The sequence below is a fragment of the Bombyx mori genome, chromosome 20, assembly GCF_030269925.1.
Source record: "Bombyx mori chromosome 20, ASM3026992v2".
Lineage (NCBI taxonomy): Eukaryota > Metazoa > Arthropoda > Insecta > Lepidoptera > Bombycidae > Bombyx > Bombyx mori.
Window position 1 is genome coordinate 5,707,071 of NC_085126.1, and position 16,042 is coordinate 5,723,112.

The following is a 16,042-nucleotide window of genomic DNA, read 5'->3' on the forward strand; positions in this document are numbered from 1 at the left end:
AAATAGCCTCATAAGGCTATCAGCATAGGTAGGAAAGAAAAATAAAGAGGTTTCATCCAAACAATGCCCAGTTCGTTGACTATATCTTATATTGTAGGTGGGGCGTGTTGTTTTTCACAAGTGCGCTGTGGTCTTATTTAGACCTAGAGGTACCTACTTCTTGCGCTATAGTTCGTTTTCAGAGACAGTGTGAGTAAAGTACCAGCTGGCGCTGGTAAGACCTGTGGGGCAGTTCCGAAGCTGGCATGCTTTTCAAAGCCGATTTTAGATTATTATTGGAAGACATCGGCTTAGGTTTACAGTTTATATTGCGGGTCTCCGTTACGATAATAGTTTGGGTTCAATTGACCAAAAATAAAAAAATATGTATAAAAATGGTGTTCCGTATATATGAGTACTTTTATATTTATGTAATAGTCCACTACAACGTGAATGGTATCTTTTTAAAGAGACGCAATACTAAACTGTGTACATAGGTTCAAGATAAAATACGGTGGAGATACGTATGAGATAATCTGTAATTGTACCTACTGGAATACGTTTTTTTTTTTATATTGCCTTGATGTGTGGACGAGCTCACAGCCCACCTGGTGTTAAGTGGTTACTGGAACCTATAGACATCTACAAAGTAAATGCGCCACACACCTTGAGATATAAGTTCTAAGGTCTCAGTATAGTTACAGCGGCTGCCCCACCCTTCAAACCGAAACGCATTACTGCTTCACGACAGAAATAGGCGGGGCGGTGGTACCTGCCCGTGCGGACTCACAAGAGGTCCTACCACCAGTAATGCAGATTTTATTTTATTTTTTTCCAACGTACGCTGATAGCCTTGAGAGGCTATTTCAGCGTAACCTTAACTAGTAGGTGAGCTCACGGGGCTCAAGCCTGACGACGTTGCTAACACGAACCCTAGCAAGAGCCGTACATCGCAGAATCTACCACCGGATCGGAAACGCGACCCACTGAGAAGATCCGGCGAGAAACTCGTCGCAAGCGACGGGTACGTACGACGAGAACGATGACCGGTGCTTGAGGTACCTAAAAGCACCGCTAGTGGATCGGGAGGGTCCGAAATGACCTGAAGCAGATTATTTCCTTTACATTTCAACTTACAGCAAACGTTTTGTAATGTTTAACAACATACATATTATAGTTATAGAGAACATCTCATTCGAGATCACATTACGACGCATGTACCAGCACTGTGTGTACACAAGTGTGGCGGCATAAAGGGATGCCTCTCGCGAGATAGAGGCGCGGCTGAACAAACTGGATTCCGTAACGTTGCCTTTATTATAATGTTATGAAGAATTTGGGCATCGGAGACCTAGTTTTGATGGTGAACCCGACCGACGCGATCCATTGAGTTTCTCGTAGGATCGTTTTCCACTGGTAGTAGGAGCTCTTGTGAGTCCGCACGGGTAGGTACCACCACCCCGCCTATTTCTGCCGTGAAGCAGTAATGCGTTTCGGTTTGAAGGGTGGGGCAGCCGTTGTAACTATACTGAGACTTTAGAACTCATATCTCAAGGTGGTGGCGGTGGGTGGCGACTTTTCGTTTGGCGAATTAAAGACGTGATAACTAACAAAAAAAGAGCAGACAGTTATGGCAAAGTTCAGATGCACAGAGGACTAATTTATCAATAAAATCTCTACATATCAAATAAATAATAACAGTATAACATTAGTGCTGCAATGAAACTTCAAATAATGAAGATTACACAACAAATGGGACTTAGGGGACGATATACCCGACACTCTGACCTTTACGGATCTGTTGTGTCACGAACATGTACTCTTTCATTATCACAATAACAATATAGCTTATTAAAATAAGCGAATCGCACACCGGACGGCGGTTAATTATCAGCTGATCTCTCTTACATGTAACGAAACACGGAGGGTAGTCGTAAAAACAGTTAAATAAACGAGGAGGTGTCTATTAGCGCGTGCGATTCAATGATCGCAGTTCAGTCGTCAGGTTACCGCCGACCCGACTACACGTGGATTGATATACGTAAATCTATATATATATATACTAGCTGTCCCGGCAAACATTGTTTTGCCATATATAAGATTTCTAGGGAATTTCTAGTGTAGAAAAAAAAAACGAACTTATTGTAAGTGTGTAAGGATGTGGTAAATGAGTGAAAGAGGTATGTAGTGCTGTGAACGATGAGGGAATATATAATAAAAATAACAAAACCTCATTCAACCACATAATACCTCAATATAACAAAAAAAAAAGTCCAAATAAAAAAAATATGTTAGGGATGGAGAACCCTAATCAATTAGGGGTATGAAAAATAGATAGTAGCCGATTCTCAGGCTTACTGAATATGCATAAAAAATTTCATGAGAATCGGTCAAGCGGTTTCGGAGGAGTATGGGAACGAACATTGTGACACGAGAATTTTATATATTAGATGGATCGATTATTTTGAAAGTGGTGTAAGTCCATTTTCTTTTGTTTCGAGAAAATTAAAGGTTACTATATTTGTTGATTTAAAAAAACAGGCAAATCATATGAGGTCTGGCTATGCCATCTACCTCTGTCTATTGGACTTAAACCACTTTCATAATCGATGATTATGCAATTTAATTTACCGACCGATTTTAAGTTGTACAAAACATGGGATTTTTTTGAGAAATTAAACACGGACTAGTTATATATAAAAAAATTACATTGCAAGCATGAATTGCGTGATAGCTCATTTTTCTCAAAAATGGACTTACACCACTTTCAAAATAAACGGTCCATATATAAAAATGAATTGCTGTTCGTTAGTCTCGCTAAAACTCGAGAACGGCTGGACCGATTTGGCTAATTTCGATCTTGAATTATTTGTGGAAGTCCAGAGAAGGTTTAAAAGGTAGATAAATATGAAAATGCTCGGTATTGAATAAAAATAACAATTTTGTTTTTCCTTTGATGTGTCCCCCGTCGGACGGATTCCTTTTGTTTGTTTTAAGTTTATTTTATACAAAAGTTTAGGTCTTTTATTTATCGATTGAGTCACTACGATCTGCCGGGTCAGCTAGTAATAATATAAAATATGGTATGATTTTGCTAAACATTAATTCTATATACCTTTTTACGCTACCTATTCGATGGTAGCCTAAGGAGTTATTCAACTACGGACGGGTAGGTGAGCTCACAGGTTCAACCGGACAGAATTTCCTAACATTAGCTGTGCTTAGCAGAATCTACCACCGGATCGAAATCGCGATTCACAGAAGATCCGGCGAGAAACTCTGTAGGTTGTGTCTATGGGTGGATGAGTGGATTGGTGATCTTGTGAATGTCGTAACATCCACTGGATACGTTCAGCTTAGGTTAAAGTTCTGTTTTGCAATGTTATAGTGTTTATTGGGTACTCACGTTGCATTCCCGATCCTGCGGACAGAATGGAAAGCAGTCGACGTCGCCCAAAACACGTCATTTCGGATCCTCCCGATCCACTAACGGTGCTTCTAGGTACCTCAAGCACCGGTCATCGTTCTCGTCGAACCCGTCGCTTGCGATGAAGGGATCGACGAGTAAATTAGCCCACAGACACATCCCACTGAGTTTCTCGCCGGATCTTCTCAGCGGGTCGCGTTTCCGATCCGGCGGTATATTCTGCGAAGCACGGCTCTTGCTAGGGTTCGTGTTAGCAACATCTTCGGGTTTGAGCCCCGTGAGCTCACCTACTAGTTAACGTTACGCTGAAATAGCCTCTCAAGGCTATCAGCTTAGATAGGAAACAAAAATGGTACTCACGTTGCGAAGACGGTGGTTCAGCCGCGGGGGGCGCGGGTGCGTTGGCTGCACCCTGCATCGCCCGGGATGGAAGTCCTCGACGGCGCCTGGGACACCGAGATAAAATAATTACATTCAAACTTCCTTTTTAGTACGATCATTGCGCATATTATTTTGCTTGTTCGAGATACGAAAACTACAGCGCTACATGGCGCAAATGAATCCCGTATTGTTGCTATCTCCGTCCGTAAAATTTAACCAAGCAAATATTATCACAGAATGTCGTATAATATTTATATTTGTAATCGATTAACATGACCATCGAGATTTTTCTGATGTATAAGATATTCTAAACGATTTTTACGTTCACTATAAAGTTTTATAATTTGAGAAGTATCCGAAAATTTATCACTATACATTCGTCAAGTTTAATGAATGTATAAATTATAGATATTGTATCTATCAATCCTAAAAGGAAGATATTTTTGTAGACCCACAATTCGGGTGCAGTTAGAAAACTATACTAAAATATTAATTAGATAAAAAGGGAATTAATTAGCGTTATTCATTTAATACCTTCTCTATTTTTATCTTATTAATAAAAAAATACTGCATTATATTCTAATGTAGTTAAGGTGTGTAGGTAGGTATATATGTGTTTTTGTTACACAAAGCAGCGTGACACCTAAACTGTTTGAATTACATTTAATTGGTTTTTCAATTGATATCAAAGTGTTAATAGTAGTTAAGAGTAGTCAAACGACTAGCTAGACGTCTAGTCTATAAATGTTTCGAATACTAGTTAGTCCGAGATTATCATAATACGTTAATTAATTCAATTTGGTTCATACGCTTGCGGGGTTTGATTTGCGTAAACGTACCGACAACCGTATACATCAGTTTGTGTTAATAATGTTGTTGCAAATAGTTTACTACCACTGTATTTTTTAATTTTTTCTTTTATTATTTAGATGGGTGTACGAGCTCACAGCCCACCTGGTGTTAAGTGGTTACTGGAGGCCATAGACATATACAACGAAAATGCGCAACCCCATCTTGAGATATAAGTTTTAAAGTCTCAGAATAGTTACAACGGCTGCCCCACCCTTCAAACCGAAACGCATTACTGCTTCACGGCAGAAATAGGCGGGGTGGTGGTACTTACCCGTGCGGACTCACAAGAGGTCCTACCACCAGTGGTCATACCATCAGTGTTGGTAGTGTCATTTTTGTTGTTGACGGGTTGACGGTACGACAAAACTAGGTTTAGTCTGGTAGGTGTTTTTTTTAAATCGCAATCCAACTAACATGATCTAAAAGAGATCGAATTTTAGTAAAATTTATTAGAGCGATTCAAATTCAAGGTTGAGTTTAACGATTGAAAAAAAAGGACGGCATACATCTCTGTCTCTCTCCCTCTGCAGTCGAATTTCGAATGTATTCTGTCACTTGTGCTGAATTACAGTCTAATCTATAAACTACAATCTATTTCTAAAAGTGTTCTTGGTAAGCGCAACGTTTAAAACCTTTTTAAAAGACACGTGAGTCACATTCTGTTATCGGCGCTGCTTCCTGTAATCATTGATCGAGAAATGAGGGTACATGGCGTATGTACTGTGCACCTATCAGTCTTCTAGTGTGACCACGTTTTTGTGTAAATACAGAACAGTATTTCGTTATTTTTATTTTACGAAAAAAATAATATGCGGTTATGAGTCAAAGAGGCTTGCTCTACCTAATCACTGTCCATAATAGTTACTGCAGTTATGTAAATGGCGAGTAACCATTGACTCAGGTATAGCACTAGACCAGGGGTGGCCAACCGGTAGATCGCGATCGACCGGTCGATCGTGGCTATTAGTCCATTCGATCGTGACAAGACAAACAATATAAATACACAGAACAGACTGCGTAATGTAATCACCAATTGCTGCACGCATCATCTTCATCTTGTATCATTTGTTAATGACCATTACGTCACATTATTTATCCTCTCTTCTACACAATTTAACCCTCAGACACAGCCCACTGAATTTCTCGCCGGATCTTCTCAGTGGGTCGCGTTTCCGATCCGGTGGTAGATTCTGCGAAGCACGGCTCTTGCTAGGGTTTGTGTTAGCAACGTCGTCAGGTTTGAGCCTCGTGAGCTCACCTACTAGTTAAGGTTACGCTGATATGGCCTCTCAAGGCTCTCAGCTTAGGAAAAACAAAAAAACAAAAAAAAAATCTACACAATAGTTCGCTTTTATTATTTTTAATATATTAGGTTTGTAAAATATGTTACTTATTTGAATACTGAAATACATTGTTTCATTAAATTTCAAGAAAGGTCATTGATAGATCGCAGAGTGCTTCGTCAGTAGACTGTAGATCTTGGTTCTAATCTAGTTGGCCACCTCTGCACTATACGGTTTGCCGTTATCTTACCTACCCATTTATACCAATAATGAAAGACACAATAAATCTATTTATATCCATTTTTTACACAAAACAAAAAGATTTTTAGACCGACTTAATGTTTAGCTTAAGGTGTGGCCACGTCAAAATCAAAGTCTGATAAAAGATAAACAGTATTTTATTATACCTATAGCAAAGTTAGAAATTACAAATAATATATCGTATTTTCACATTTTTTATATTGTGACGATTTACATTAAGCAAATAAAAAAAATACCTAGGTGAAACAGAAATTCCCGTTACATTTTACGTTTATGGTCACCGTACGTTCGCTTCAGAAAGATATGCGCGCGAGCACCTCGACCGACCTATTATAGTCCAGACAATGCGTGCTAATAACCTGCGCGACTGGTATGCGCTGTAGCTACACATAATCATTGCTTATGTGCGTTTATTTGCGCCTTGTTTACCGGCTGAATTGGTTATGTCAAAAAACGAAACTGGCAGACGCTTTGAGCGTCCGTGTATTCTGAGAAGTGTTCGAATGTTATACCTCCCTACCTATCTAATCGGTGGTAGCCTAATGTTTTTTTTTCCTACCTATGCTGATAGCCTTGAGCTATTTCAGCTTCACTCTAACGTGTAGGTGAGCTCACGGGGCTCGAACCGGGAGTGTTGCTAACACTGGCCCTAGCAAGAGCAGTGCTTCGCTGAATCTACCACCGGATCGGAAAAGCGACCCACTGAGAAGATCCGGCGCGAAAATCAGTAAGATGTGCCGTGCCTATGGGTATTATATCGGTTATACGTTTGTTGATATCCGACCCGGGTGATGGGACTAAAGCAAAGCCGCCGTCGTTCAAAACATGTTGGATTCTCCGGATTAGCTCTCGGTACTTTTAGGATCTTCGAGTACTGGTTACCGTCCTCGTCGAACTCCTTGTTTATGACGAAGCGTTCGCCAAGCCAATTGGTCCTTAGACACCTCCTCCTCGCGTCGTTTCCTTAGTGCTGAGGGTCATGACCATCATATTTCTGCAGGATTTTACTTCTTGTAATGTTCCTACAGCGCCTCCTATCATTGGCCACATGAAGAGCTTTGTGGAATGGGATCTCTAGTGTGGTGCGAATTTGATTGAACCACCGGTCTCGGGACTTGTCGGACTGCGCCCGCGCGGTCTTTTTCCCTTAAACACAACGCACTGCATTTCCCGTCGGATTTTCTTAGTGGATCGCGATTTCGATCCGGTGGTAGTTTCAGCGAAGCACCGCTTTTACTAGGGCTAGTGTTAGCAATCCTCTCAAGTTGAGCTTGTGAGCTCACCTACTGGTCCGCGTGTAGTTGGAATAGCCCCTTAGGCTACCAATGATGCATATTATTTATTAATTTAAACGATAGGGTTGCGTTTTGTTATCAGGAATAAATGTTTTGTTTTCTAAACAAGCAAAAGAGGTCACGTGACCGCGGACCGTTGAGGTCGAAGTCTAAATAGTTAGGGCTGCTCCTTACAATCGGGATGTATCAATGCTTCGAGACCGGATATTAAGATAGTGGGTCGTTCTCACACTTTTAATATTTTCCATCAACAGTATAATTGGTTTCCCGATTCGTTTTCGAGTGTCGTTCGTAAAAATGGATTAGATACGTATTTTCGTGGTAATTTAAGATTGATTTTTAATTTAAAACAACGTACCTATTATTTTGAGCGTCCCAACTTATGTTAAATAGTTACAAGAAAAATACTTCGCATAGAAACGATTGTCTACTAAAACAGTTTCAAGCTGGGGCAGCCGTTGTAACTATACTTGAGATCTTAGAACTTATATCTCAAGGTGGGTGGCGCATTTACGTTGTGGATGTCTATGGGCTCCAGTAACTACTTAACACCAGGTGGGCTGTGAGCTTGTCCACCCATCTAAGCAATAAAAAAAAGCTATTTTGTTTCTCGATTACATTACCAATATATCTCGTTATTTATACGTACGTATTTCAATGAAATTCTAAGTATTACCCATTCATCTCTCTCGTTCGATTCATTAACAATTGTCAATGTAAGTGTTTCTTGTAATCGATGAGAAAAGAAAGTCGACTCCGCGTCGGTACGTTTGTAAGAAGGATACTAGGAAACCTGTAACTTCATCCAGTGGCTATCAACAATGAACTGACATTATTGTTTAACGTGAGATTGTTATTGTTCCAAAAAATAGCATGTTTTTTTTGCAACGAATGCTTTTTTGCGGCGGCTTGGCTCTGCCCCTGGTATAAGGTGGGACGAGCTCACAGCCCACCTGGTGTTAAGTGGTTATTGGAGCACATAGACATCTACAACGTAAATGCGCCACCCACCTTGAGACATAAGTTCTGAGGTCTCAGCATAGTTACAAACTGGCTGCCCCACCCTTCAAACCGAAACGCATTACTGCTTCACGGCAGAAATAGGCAGGGTGGTGGTAACTACCCGTGCGAACTCACAAGAGGTCCTACCACCAGTAATTACGCAAATTATAATTTTGCGGATTTGATTTTTATTACACGATGTTATTCCTTCACCGTGGAAGTAAATCGTGAACATTTGTTGAGTACGTATTTCATTAGAAAAATTGGTACCCGCGTGAGATTCGAACATCGGTGCATCGCTCACCACGTACGCATCGGACGTCTTATCCTTTAGGCCACGACGATATTTTTGTGTATAACGTGAGATTATCTTTAGTTTTATAAAATACCAAACCTTACGTCGTTGGTCGATAGGTAATGACTATGGTACTACAAACTCTGTGTTCGGTTCCATGTCGGCGTCAGTATTTATTGTCTATAGGTATATTTGGTTATCGAGTTCTGAGGGCGCATCTTTGTTTGCTTTTTTTAATTAAAATTCCTTAAGACTTATGTTAAAATAAACTTCTCTCTATACATCACGAGAACGACGTTGAAATAATAATTCGACTATTTTGGAGTTTAGCGTGTGCTAACAAACGAATACAGAATATTTAGTTAATGACGCACAAAAATCAAAGGCATGTAAGGATGTTGGTGTAACGGGCGTATTTGAATGAAATTTCACTTTGGAAAAAGGTATATTTTACGCAAACGTAGCCGGGGACTGAATCTAATCAAACCAACAAAACAATATAATATGCGTAATTACTCGTGGTCCCTACGACAAGTTATTGTAAATCTCCCACGGGTAACTCTGCCTATGTCTAAGCAGTAATACGTTTCGGTTTGAAGGGCGGGGCAGTCGTTGGGCTATAATTGAGATTTTAAACAGCATGTCTCAAGCGGCATTCTAATATCTATAATGTCTAATAAATAAAAAAACTTGCATATCATAAAATTGCATTGCATAAAAATCGTCGTGGCCTAAAGGACGTTCGGTGCATATGTAGCGATGCATCGGTGTTCGAATCCCACAGGCGGTACCAATGGTAGGTACCACAACGCCGCCTATTTCTGCCGTGAAGCAGTATTGCGTTTCGGTTTGAAAGATGGGGCGGCCGTTGTAACTATACTGAGACCTTAGAATTTATATCTCAAGTTGGATGGCGCAATTTACCTTGTAGATGTCTATGGGCTCCGGTAACCACTTAAGACCAGGTGGGCTGTGAGTTCGTCTACCCATCTAAGCAATAAATAAATAAAAACTTGCATATATTAATGTCATCTGTGCAAAAGGTGCATGACTCAAACGTCAGGTAGGCATAGGCAGGTTTTAATCGAGTTCAAATATAAAAAGAAGGCCGAGTTTCTCTATGCGGGTAATAAAAAAATATTACGTTTCCTCTTCAACTTTCTTGTTGGTATACGATTCTTTTTTCAAATTTTCTATTACGTTCTAGATTATTCGAGAAAATCATCATTTCAGACTTCGGTTTAAGAACTTACTTTAAGGGCGGTGTTTCATCGGCTCTCCGTGCATTTATATATTCTTTTCAATTAGATGATAATGTTCATGAATGCTCACGAATATTCATCGCTTTAATCGTGTCGATAAGAAGTCTCGTTTTTAATGAAGCCTTCTTCTTCGTCGTAACCACAGATCACTGATATTAATATATCAGAGTTTTATTACCATTACATAAAAATCGATTGACCAACAATTTGTTATCGTTAAAACATACGTAATTTTATGGATAGGGAACGACATTGTTGAAAGTCATTTTGCAACAATTACGTTTTTGAACTGGACAATTAATGATGTCACGACTTATGGGATGTATTTGACAATTGAAGGACATATTCTGGTTTCGAGTCGCAAGTGTTGCCAGCTTCACGGCAATTTGTTGTTTTTCTAAGCTAAGGCAAAGAGATACCACGGCATATCTGATGTTAGAGACTTACTAAAGCCCGTGGATACCAGTGGATGCTGTTATTCACTTTGGAACACGAGATTTAAGCCTTAAATCGATAGGTCTGATTGATTCGCAGCAGAAATAGGCAGGATCGTGTTCAGGAATTTTCAGATCTGATAGGAAAATTGGTAATGTTACATATATGTACATGTAAATCTTGCTACGAAAAATTTACAATTTCATTATTGAAATTTTGTCCAGATAAAATTTTGAAATTGGAGATATATATACAAAGTTACAAATTAATGTAGTAATAATGATTCTAATAAAATTTATCATTAATTTTGTAATCGAAATAAAATCGGAACGTTACGATTTCTTAGTACCAAATCGTTTTTTTTCTTTCTTTATTTTTAATTTTTATTACAATACCAATAGCGCACTGTAAAAAATTATCAACCGAATATATTTTATTATCGGGCAATCCGTGACAAAGTTGCTATAACATCTCGACATTAGAGTCGTTTGACGCAATCTTGTCATAACAGTTTAGATGCTTCGTGTGACGATAAACACTTGTTTAACGATAGTGATAATAATGGGTAGATTCAGGTAGGGGCGCTTGGGTCTCTGGTACCCAGTAGGTAGGGGGGTTTTTTTCAAATTTATACGAAGAATTCCAATTCGAACGCAGAAGGGTTAATTTTCTTTCTCCAATAAGGATTTGTTAAACAGCAACAAAAAATAATTACACTAGTTAGGATTTGGCGGTAGCCATCGCAGAACACGAGATATTTGACAGATGCCTGAATCTCGGTTACGACATTTCCAAAATAAGCTTGCATATATACAAGTTCCGAAGAACAGTATTCGGACCGTCGGTCTACTGAGCAATATCAGCCGCTCGGTGGAAGATCTTCCCTTTGTCGTATATCTCTCCACAAGGATCATAGGACAAAGACAAAGCAATGAAATGATTGTGTCGTCATCGGACCTTGGAGCGTGTGCAAATTTTCAAGTTAATCGAAAATTTTCAAGTCAGCGAAAATTGTTTGGGTTGCTGTCATCTCGCTCCGATTTGGAGGTAACGATAAAGGGAAGATATTCGCTTATAAGAAATCGCTCGGTAGACCAGCATTCTTAATTATTAATTTTTTAGGAAGGAAGGATTACTGGTGGCCCGAAAGCCTTTCCAGATTCACCAGGACGAGCACGGGTTCAGCCAGGATGGGTGGGACTTGCTAAACGCTGCTCAAGCGCCTCCGAAGCAGACCTACAGATAAAGGGTTCTTCATGTTGTTTTTGAAACTTGTATATATGCAGGCTTACTTTGAAAACGTCACTAACGAAATACAGTTACCGAATATCCTGTGATAGCTACCGCCACGAAACCACATAGCTTATTTAATTTGAGAATTAAAAAAAAAACTTTAGTGTCTGGTATCGGCTCCTTTCATCACTTCATCATCATCATCATCAACAGCCCACAGTCGTCCACTGCTGGACATAGGCCTCTCCCAATCCACATCACTTAATCATCGGGTATAATTGTTAGAAAGTGTTTGAAGAAATCTTATTGGGGAATCGCATTGTTACAATTGCCCGTCGGTTAAATCCAATTGGGTTAAAACCAAATTCTTTTTTCAACCCGGATTTTTAACAATTAGGCTTCTAACGCCTCTTATCAGTTTAAGTAAAGGAGTTTTTCAAAGTAATGTTCACTGACATCAAAATGTTTTGATTAGCTTGAAAATTTTGAGATGGGTCAATCAAAAATGTACCGATGACAATACAATAAGTTCTACTAGAATGACCAGGCTAAAAAAATTTTGTCGCTCGCCGTATATTGTTTACCTATACGTTTCAAATAAGAGAATCAACCGAACTAATTAGCTAGTATTTTCTTTCAGAGTTATTGTAAAGTTAATGACACTTATATGGTGAACCTTATTTGAACACTAAACAATTAAGTTTTTTTTTTCCCTACCTATGCTGATAGCCTTGAGTGACTATTTCAGCTTCAACCTAACGTTTGTAGGTGAGCTCGCGGGGCTCAACCGGAGAGTTGCTAACACTGACCCTAGCAAGAGCAGTGCTTCGCAGAATCTACCACCGGATCGGAAACGCGACCCACTGAGAAGATCCGGCGAGAAACTCAGTGTGCTGTGTCTATGGGTTAGTTCGCTCGTCGAGCCCTTCGTCGCAAGCGACGGGTTCGACGAGGACGGTGACCGGTGCTTGTGGTGCCTAAAAGCACCGTTAATGGATCAGGAGGATCCGTAATGACGTGCCAATTAAGTACAGGCAGGAGACACTTAAAGGAAATTGTACTCTCGTTTATAATCTATGTTAAAGAAATTGAATTTTTTTGCAACGTACATAAACAATAGGTTAAGTCTTAAAACTTTTTTTTAAATATGCCCCTACGTAACTCGAGAACCGAAGAAAATATTGGACAACTAAAAAATTGTCCACGGTAACAGACGTAGAAATAAGTTTCTCTTAGAATAATTAGTGCGTTCTTGGAGGGATATATTAGGTACTTATATTACGCCGCAATTTACGGTTAGATATTGTATACAATTAGACGAATATCCCCCCCTATATGTGAATCTAAATACGTCCCATTTTAAAGAGCAATAATGAATGTTTTCCTCGGAGAGTCGCATTACGGCTATCTCAAGTACACGAGACACACAAAATCACGAGATAATGAGCGTCTCGGGATCAGATTGAGATATTATCTCTCGGAGATTGCTCAAAGCACTTGTTACAGTCAATGGCACGTGTATGAGGCATTTTAAAATAGATTCTTGTGGATTATAAGATGATTGTATTCTTTATGACATCAGTAAGATGGTATTAGTTTAGAATTATCAATTCGGTTTTATTTCAGAAGATAAATGCTTTCATACGATAAACTGCTAGTGTGCGCTTAATCTTTTTACTGCCAGGATCTAGAGAGAAGCGTCCTCTTATTGGTCAGAAACATCAATCCTCTCAAGAATCATACTATATCATCATAATATAGTACTACGCTAGTTATCTTATACTCGAGATATAAGGAAAATTATGACGCAACTACCTATAGTCTCAACGTTACATTTGTTTGAGGTTTTAGTTGTTTGTAATAGGCAAATATAGGCAAAGGTAAGTGACAAGGTAATAGTAGTAACTTTTTTGGTTTTCCCTACCTATTTGCTGGTGGCTTAAGGGGCTATTTCAGCTTCTCGCGGACATGTAGGTGAGCTCACGGGCTCTATCTGAGAGAATTTGCGAGCGATAGTAGTGCTTTACAGAATCTACCGCCGGATCGGAATCGCGACCCATTGAGAAGATCTGGCGAGAAACTCAGTGGGCTGTGTGTGTCTATGGGCTAGTTCTCTCTTCGAACTCTTCGTCTATAACTGACAGCTTTAATATTGCCAATGAATACTTGCAGTTCTCGTGTCCTTTGTAGAAGAAACTGTATTTATCCTAAAACTATAAAATAAATTACGTGGATTTTTTTTACGTGGAAAAGGTAATTCAATTGTATTGTCGAAGAGACATCATAACATTGCTGGCACTCACATCGAGACAGGAGGAAGAGTTCAATTGTTACGGAACTTTTTGTATTGCAGTATAATTATTAAAAGAAAAAAATAAATAATAAATTAACAATAAAATCTAAACATTTAAAATTCAATATTGTTCGGGGATAAGTCTTAATTTTTTTAATTACATAATATTACGTTTAAATTATCTCAAAGAGTAATCGTTCGTAAGCAATTACACAATTAACAAATTGCAAATTAATTTACTAAAGTTACGATGCGAAAGATCATAATTTGTGGTAGTAATTTTTTTCTGTTTAAAATTCATTCAATTTAAAGAAAGCAAAAAAAAAAGAAGCTACAAGACCGACGGACGCCTTGGACTTATCTTAATAATTAAGATATATATGGTCAGCAATCACAACTTATATTTTTTTTTAAATCTAAATTTGCTTAGTAGTTTTTTTTTTAATGAAAATAAAGAAAATATATTATTTAAAAATTTACACGTCCGTAAAAGAAATCACATTAATTTATTATGCACACGGATCTTTAGTAAATATATATATTTCTTTATTTAAAACTTTGAATTAAAGTTCATAACTTATTTTCTTATTAGGATATTTCTCAAGAAGTGATTTTTCACCAGTAAAATGTTTCGTAACACGTAAATTATAAAATTAATATTTTACAACAATTCATCCAGCTGCGAAAAACCTTTTTAGTATTTTAATATTTTTAAAACTTTCTCTAAATCTCTAAAAATAAGAAAGATAGAGACAAGCTTCATTCTTGATATTGTAATTTTAATTAAAAGCCGATAGAACATCAAATCCTTTTTATATTTTTCAGTTAAAATAATTTTAAATAAAATAAAGCAAATTCCAAAAATTAGATAAGATACAAACAGATAGAAAGAACAGTAAGTAAGTTACTATAAATTTAGCACTCCATTTTACTGAGAAATAAAATTAATTTAATTTGTTATTTTCAAGAACTGTAAAATATTAATGATTTTCTTTAGATAATTTATAATTGAAATAGTTAAATACGTTACGAAAACAAATTTGTCTTGCAATTCACCTTCAAAGGTCCAAGAGGTCAATACACGAAGCATTTTACGGGCGCGGACAACACTGAGGCCCACTGGTCACTCCATATAAGGCACATAAAACAATGACGCCTCGATAATTTGCATTGTAATCTAATCGAAATTACACTTACCCAATGGTGGATTATTTTCGCGATATCAGTCTCTGTATGCCAGAAATTTTAATAGTCCGATCTCACTATCTAGTCTCTCACAGATCACTTGAATTTATTTTTTGAACACAATTCAACAGTCTTATTCAACACTGAATGCACAATTTTTGTGTAATATGTAAAAGCGTGCGCTCGTGAGTGAACGCATCTCGAGCTGACGACAACCTCGCACGGCGAGATGCCGTCTCCTTGTGATTGTGATGAGAGCACGCACTGTCGCTCTGCTCTCGGGGGAGCAGAAGATGGCCGGTGATTGGTCGAGAGTGGCACGGCGGCCGAGCGCGCGGACTGAACGAGAGAGCGCATCTCGCTCCCGAGGTGAGCAAGCGAGATAGCTAGCGCCCGTCGTTTCGTTCGTCCTGACGAGTTCAGGTGGATCATTGTTGAGAGTGTCGGTGATAATATGGAGATGCCTTTCTGAGTGGTTCCGTCTTTATCATTTAATAAATTTTATCTTTGAGATTAAAACAATGATGGCGACTAATATTATTTGCGTTATCACAGTAACTTGAAAACAACATTAAAATAAATAGGTTGTTTAATTATTATTTTTTAACTTCTTTAGTAACTTAACAATAAAAGGTTACTTTTTTGACATAATGAGGATATAAATAAACTGTTTGTGATCGAACACACATTGCTAAGGTTAAATAGTAATTTTTGTTGTCGCTGTACAAATAATTGGAATAAATGTAATTGAATTTTCGTCACTATTACATTGTCGCCGTAATTGTAGCTAATCTTATATATCGTTAATGATTGTCTTTACTATATCGTTAACGAATGGCTAATAGTTATAGACCCTTAG

The 16,042-nt window shown here is 38.3% G+C and overlaps 1 protein-coding gene across 2 annotated transcripts in view; it reads right to left on the minus strand.

The window, feature by feature from the left end:
* Window positions 1-15,654, minus strand: part of LOC101746370 (ras-responsive element-binding protein 1) — a 40,784-nt gene extending 25,130 nt beyond the window's left edge. The window contains exons 1-2 of one of the 2 annotated variants that reach the window (XM_012695449.4): window positions 15,196-15,654; window positions 3,767-3,852 (exon numbers count right to left, since the gene is read on the minus strand). In XM_012695449.4, the coding sequence (XP_012550903.3) occupies window positions 3,767-3,824 (58 nt within the window). In that variant the 5' untranslated portion in view covers window positions 3,825-3,852; window positions 15,196-15,654. Of the gene's footprint in view, window positions 1-3,766; window positions 3,853-15,054; window positions 15,176-15,195 lie in introns of those variants that run through there. The other variant, XM_038018072.2, reaches the window with a different exon arrangement.
* Window positions 15,655-16,042: the final 388 nt, after the last annotated feature.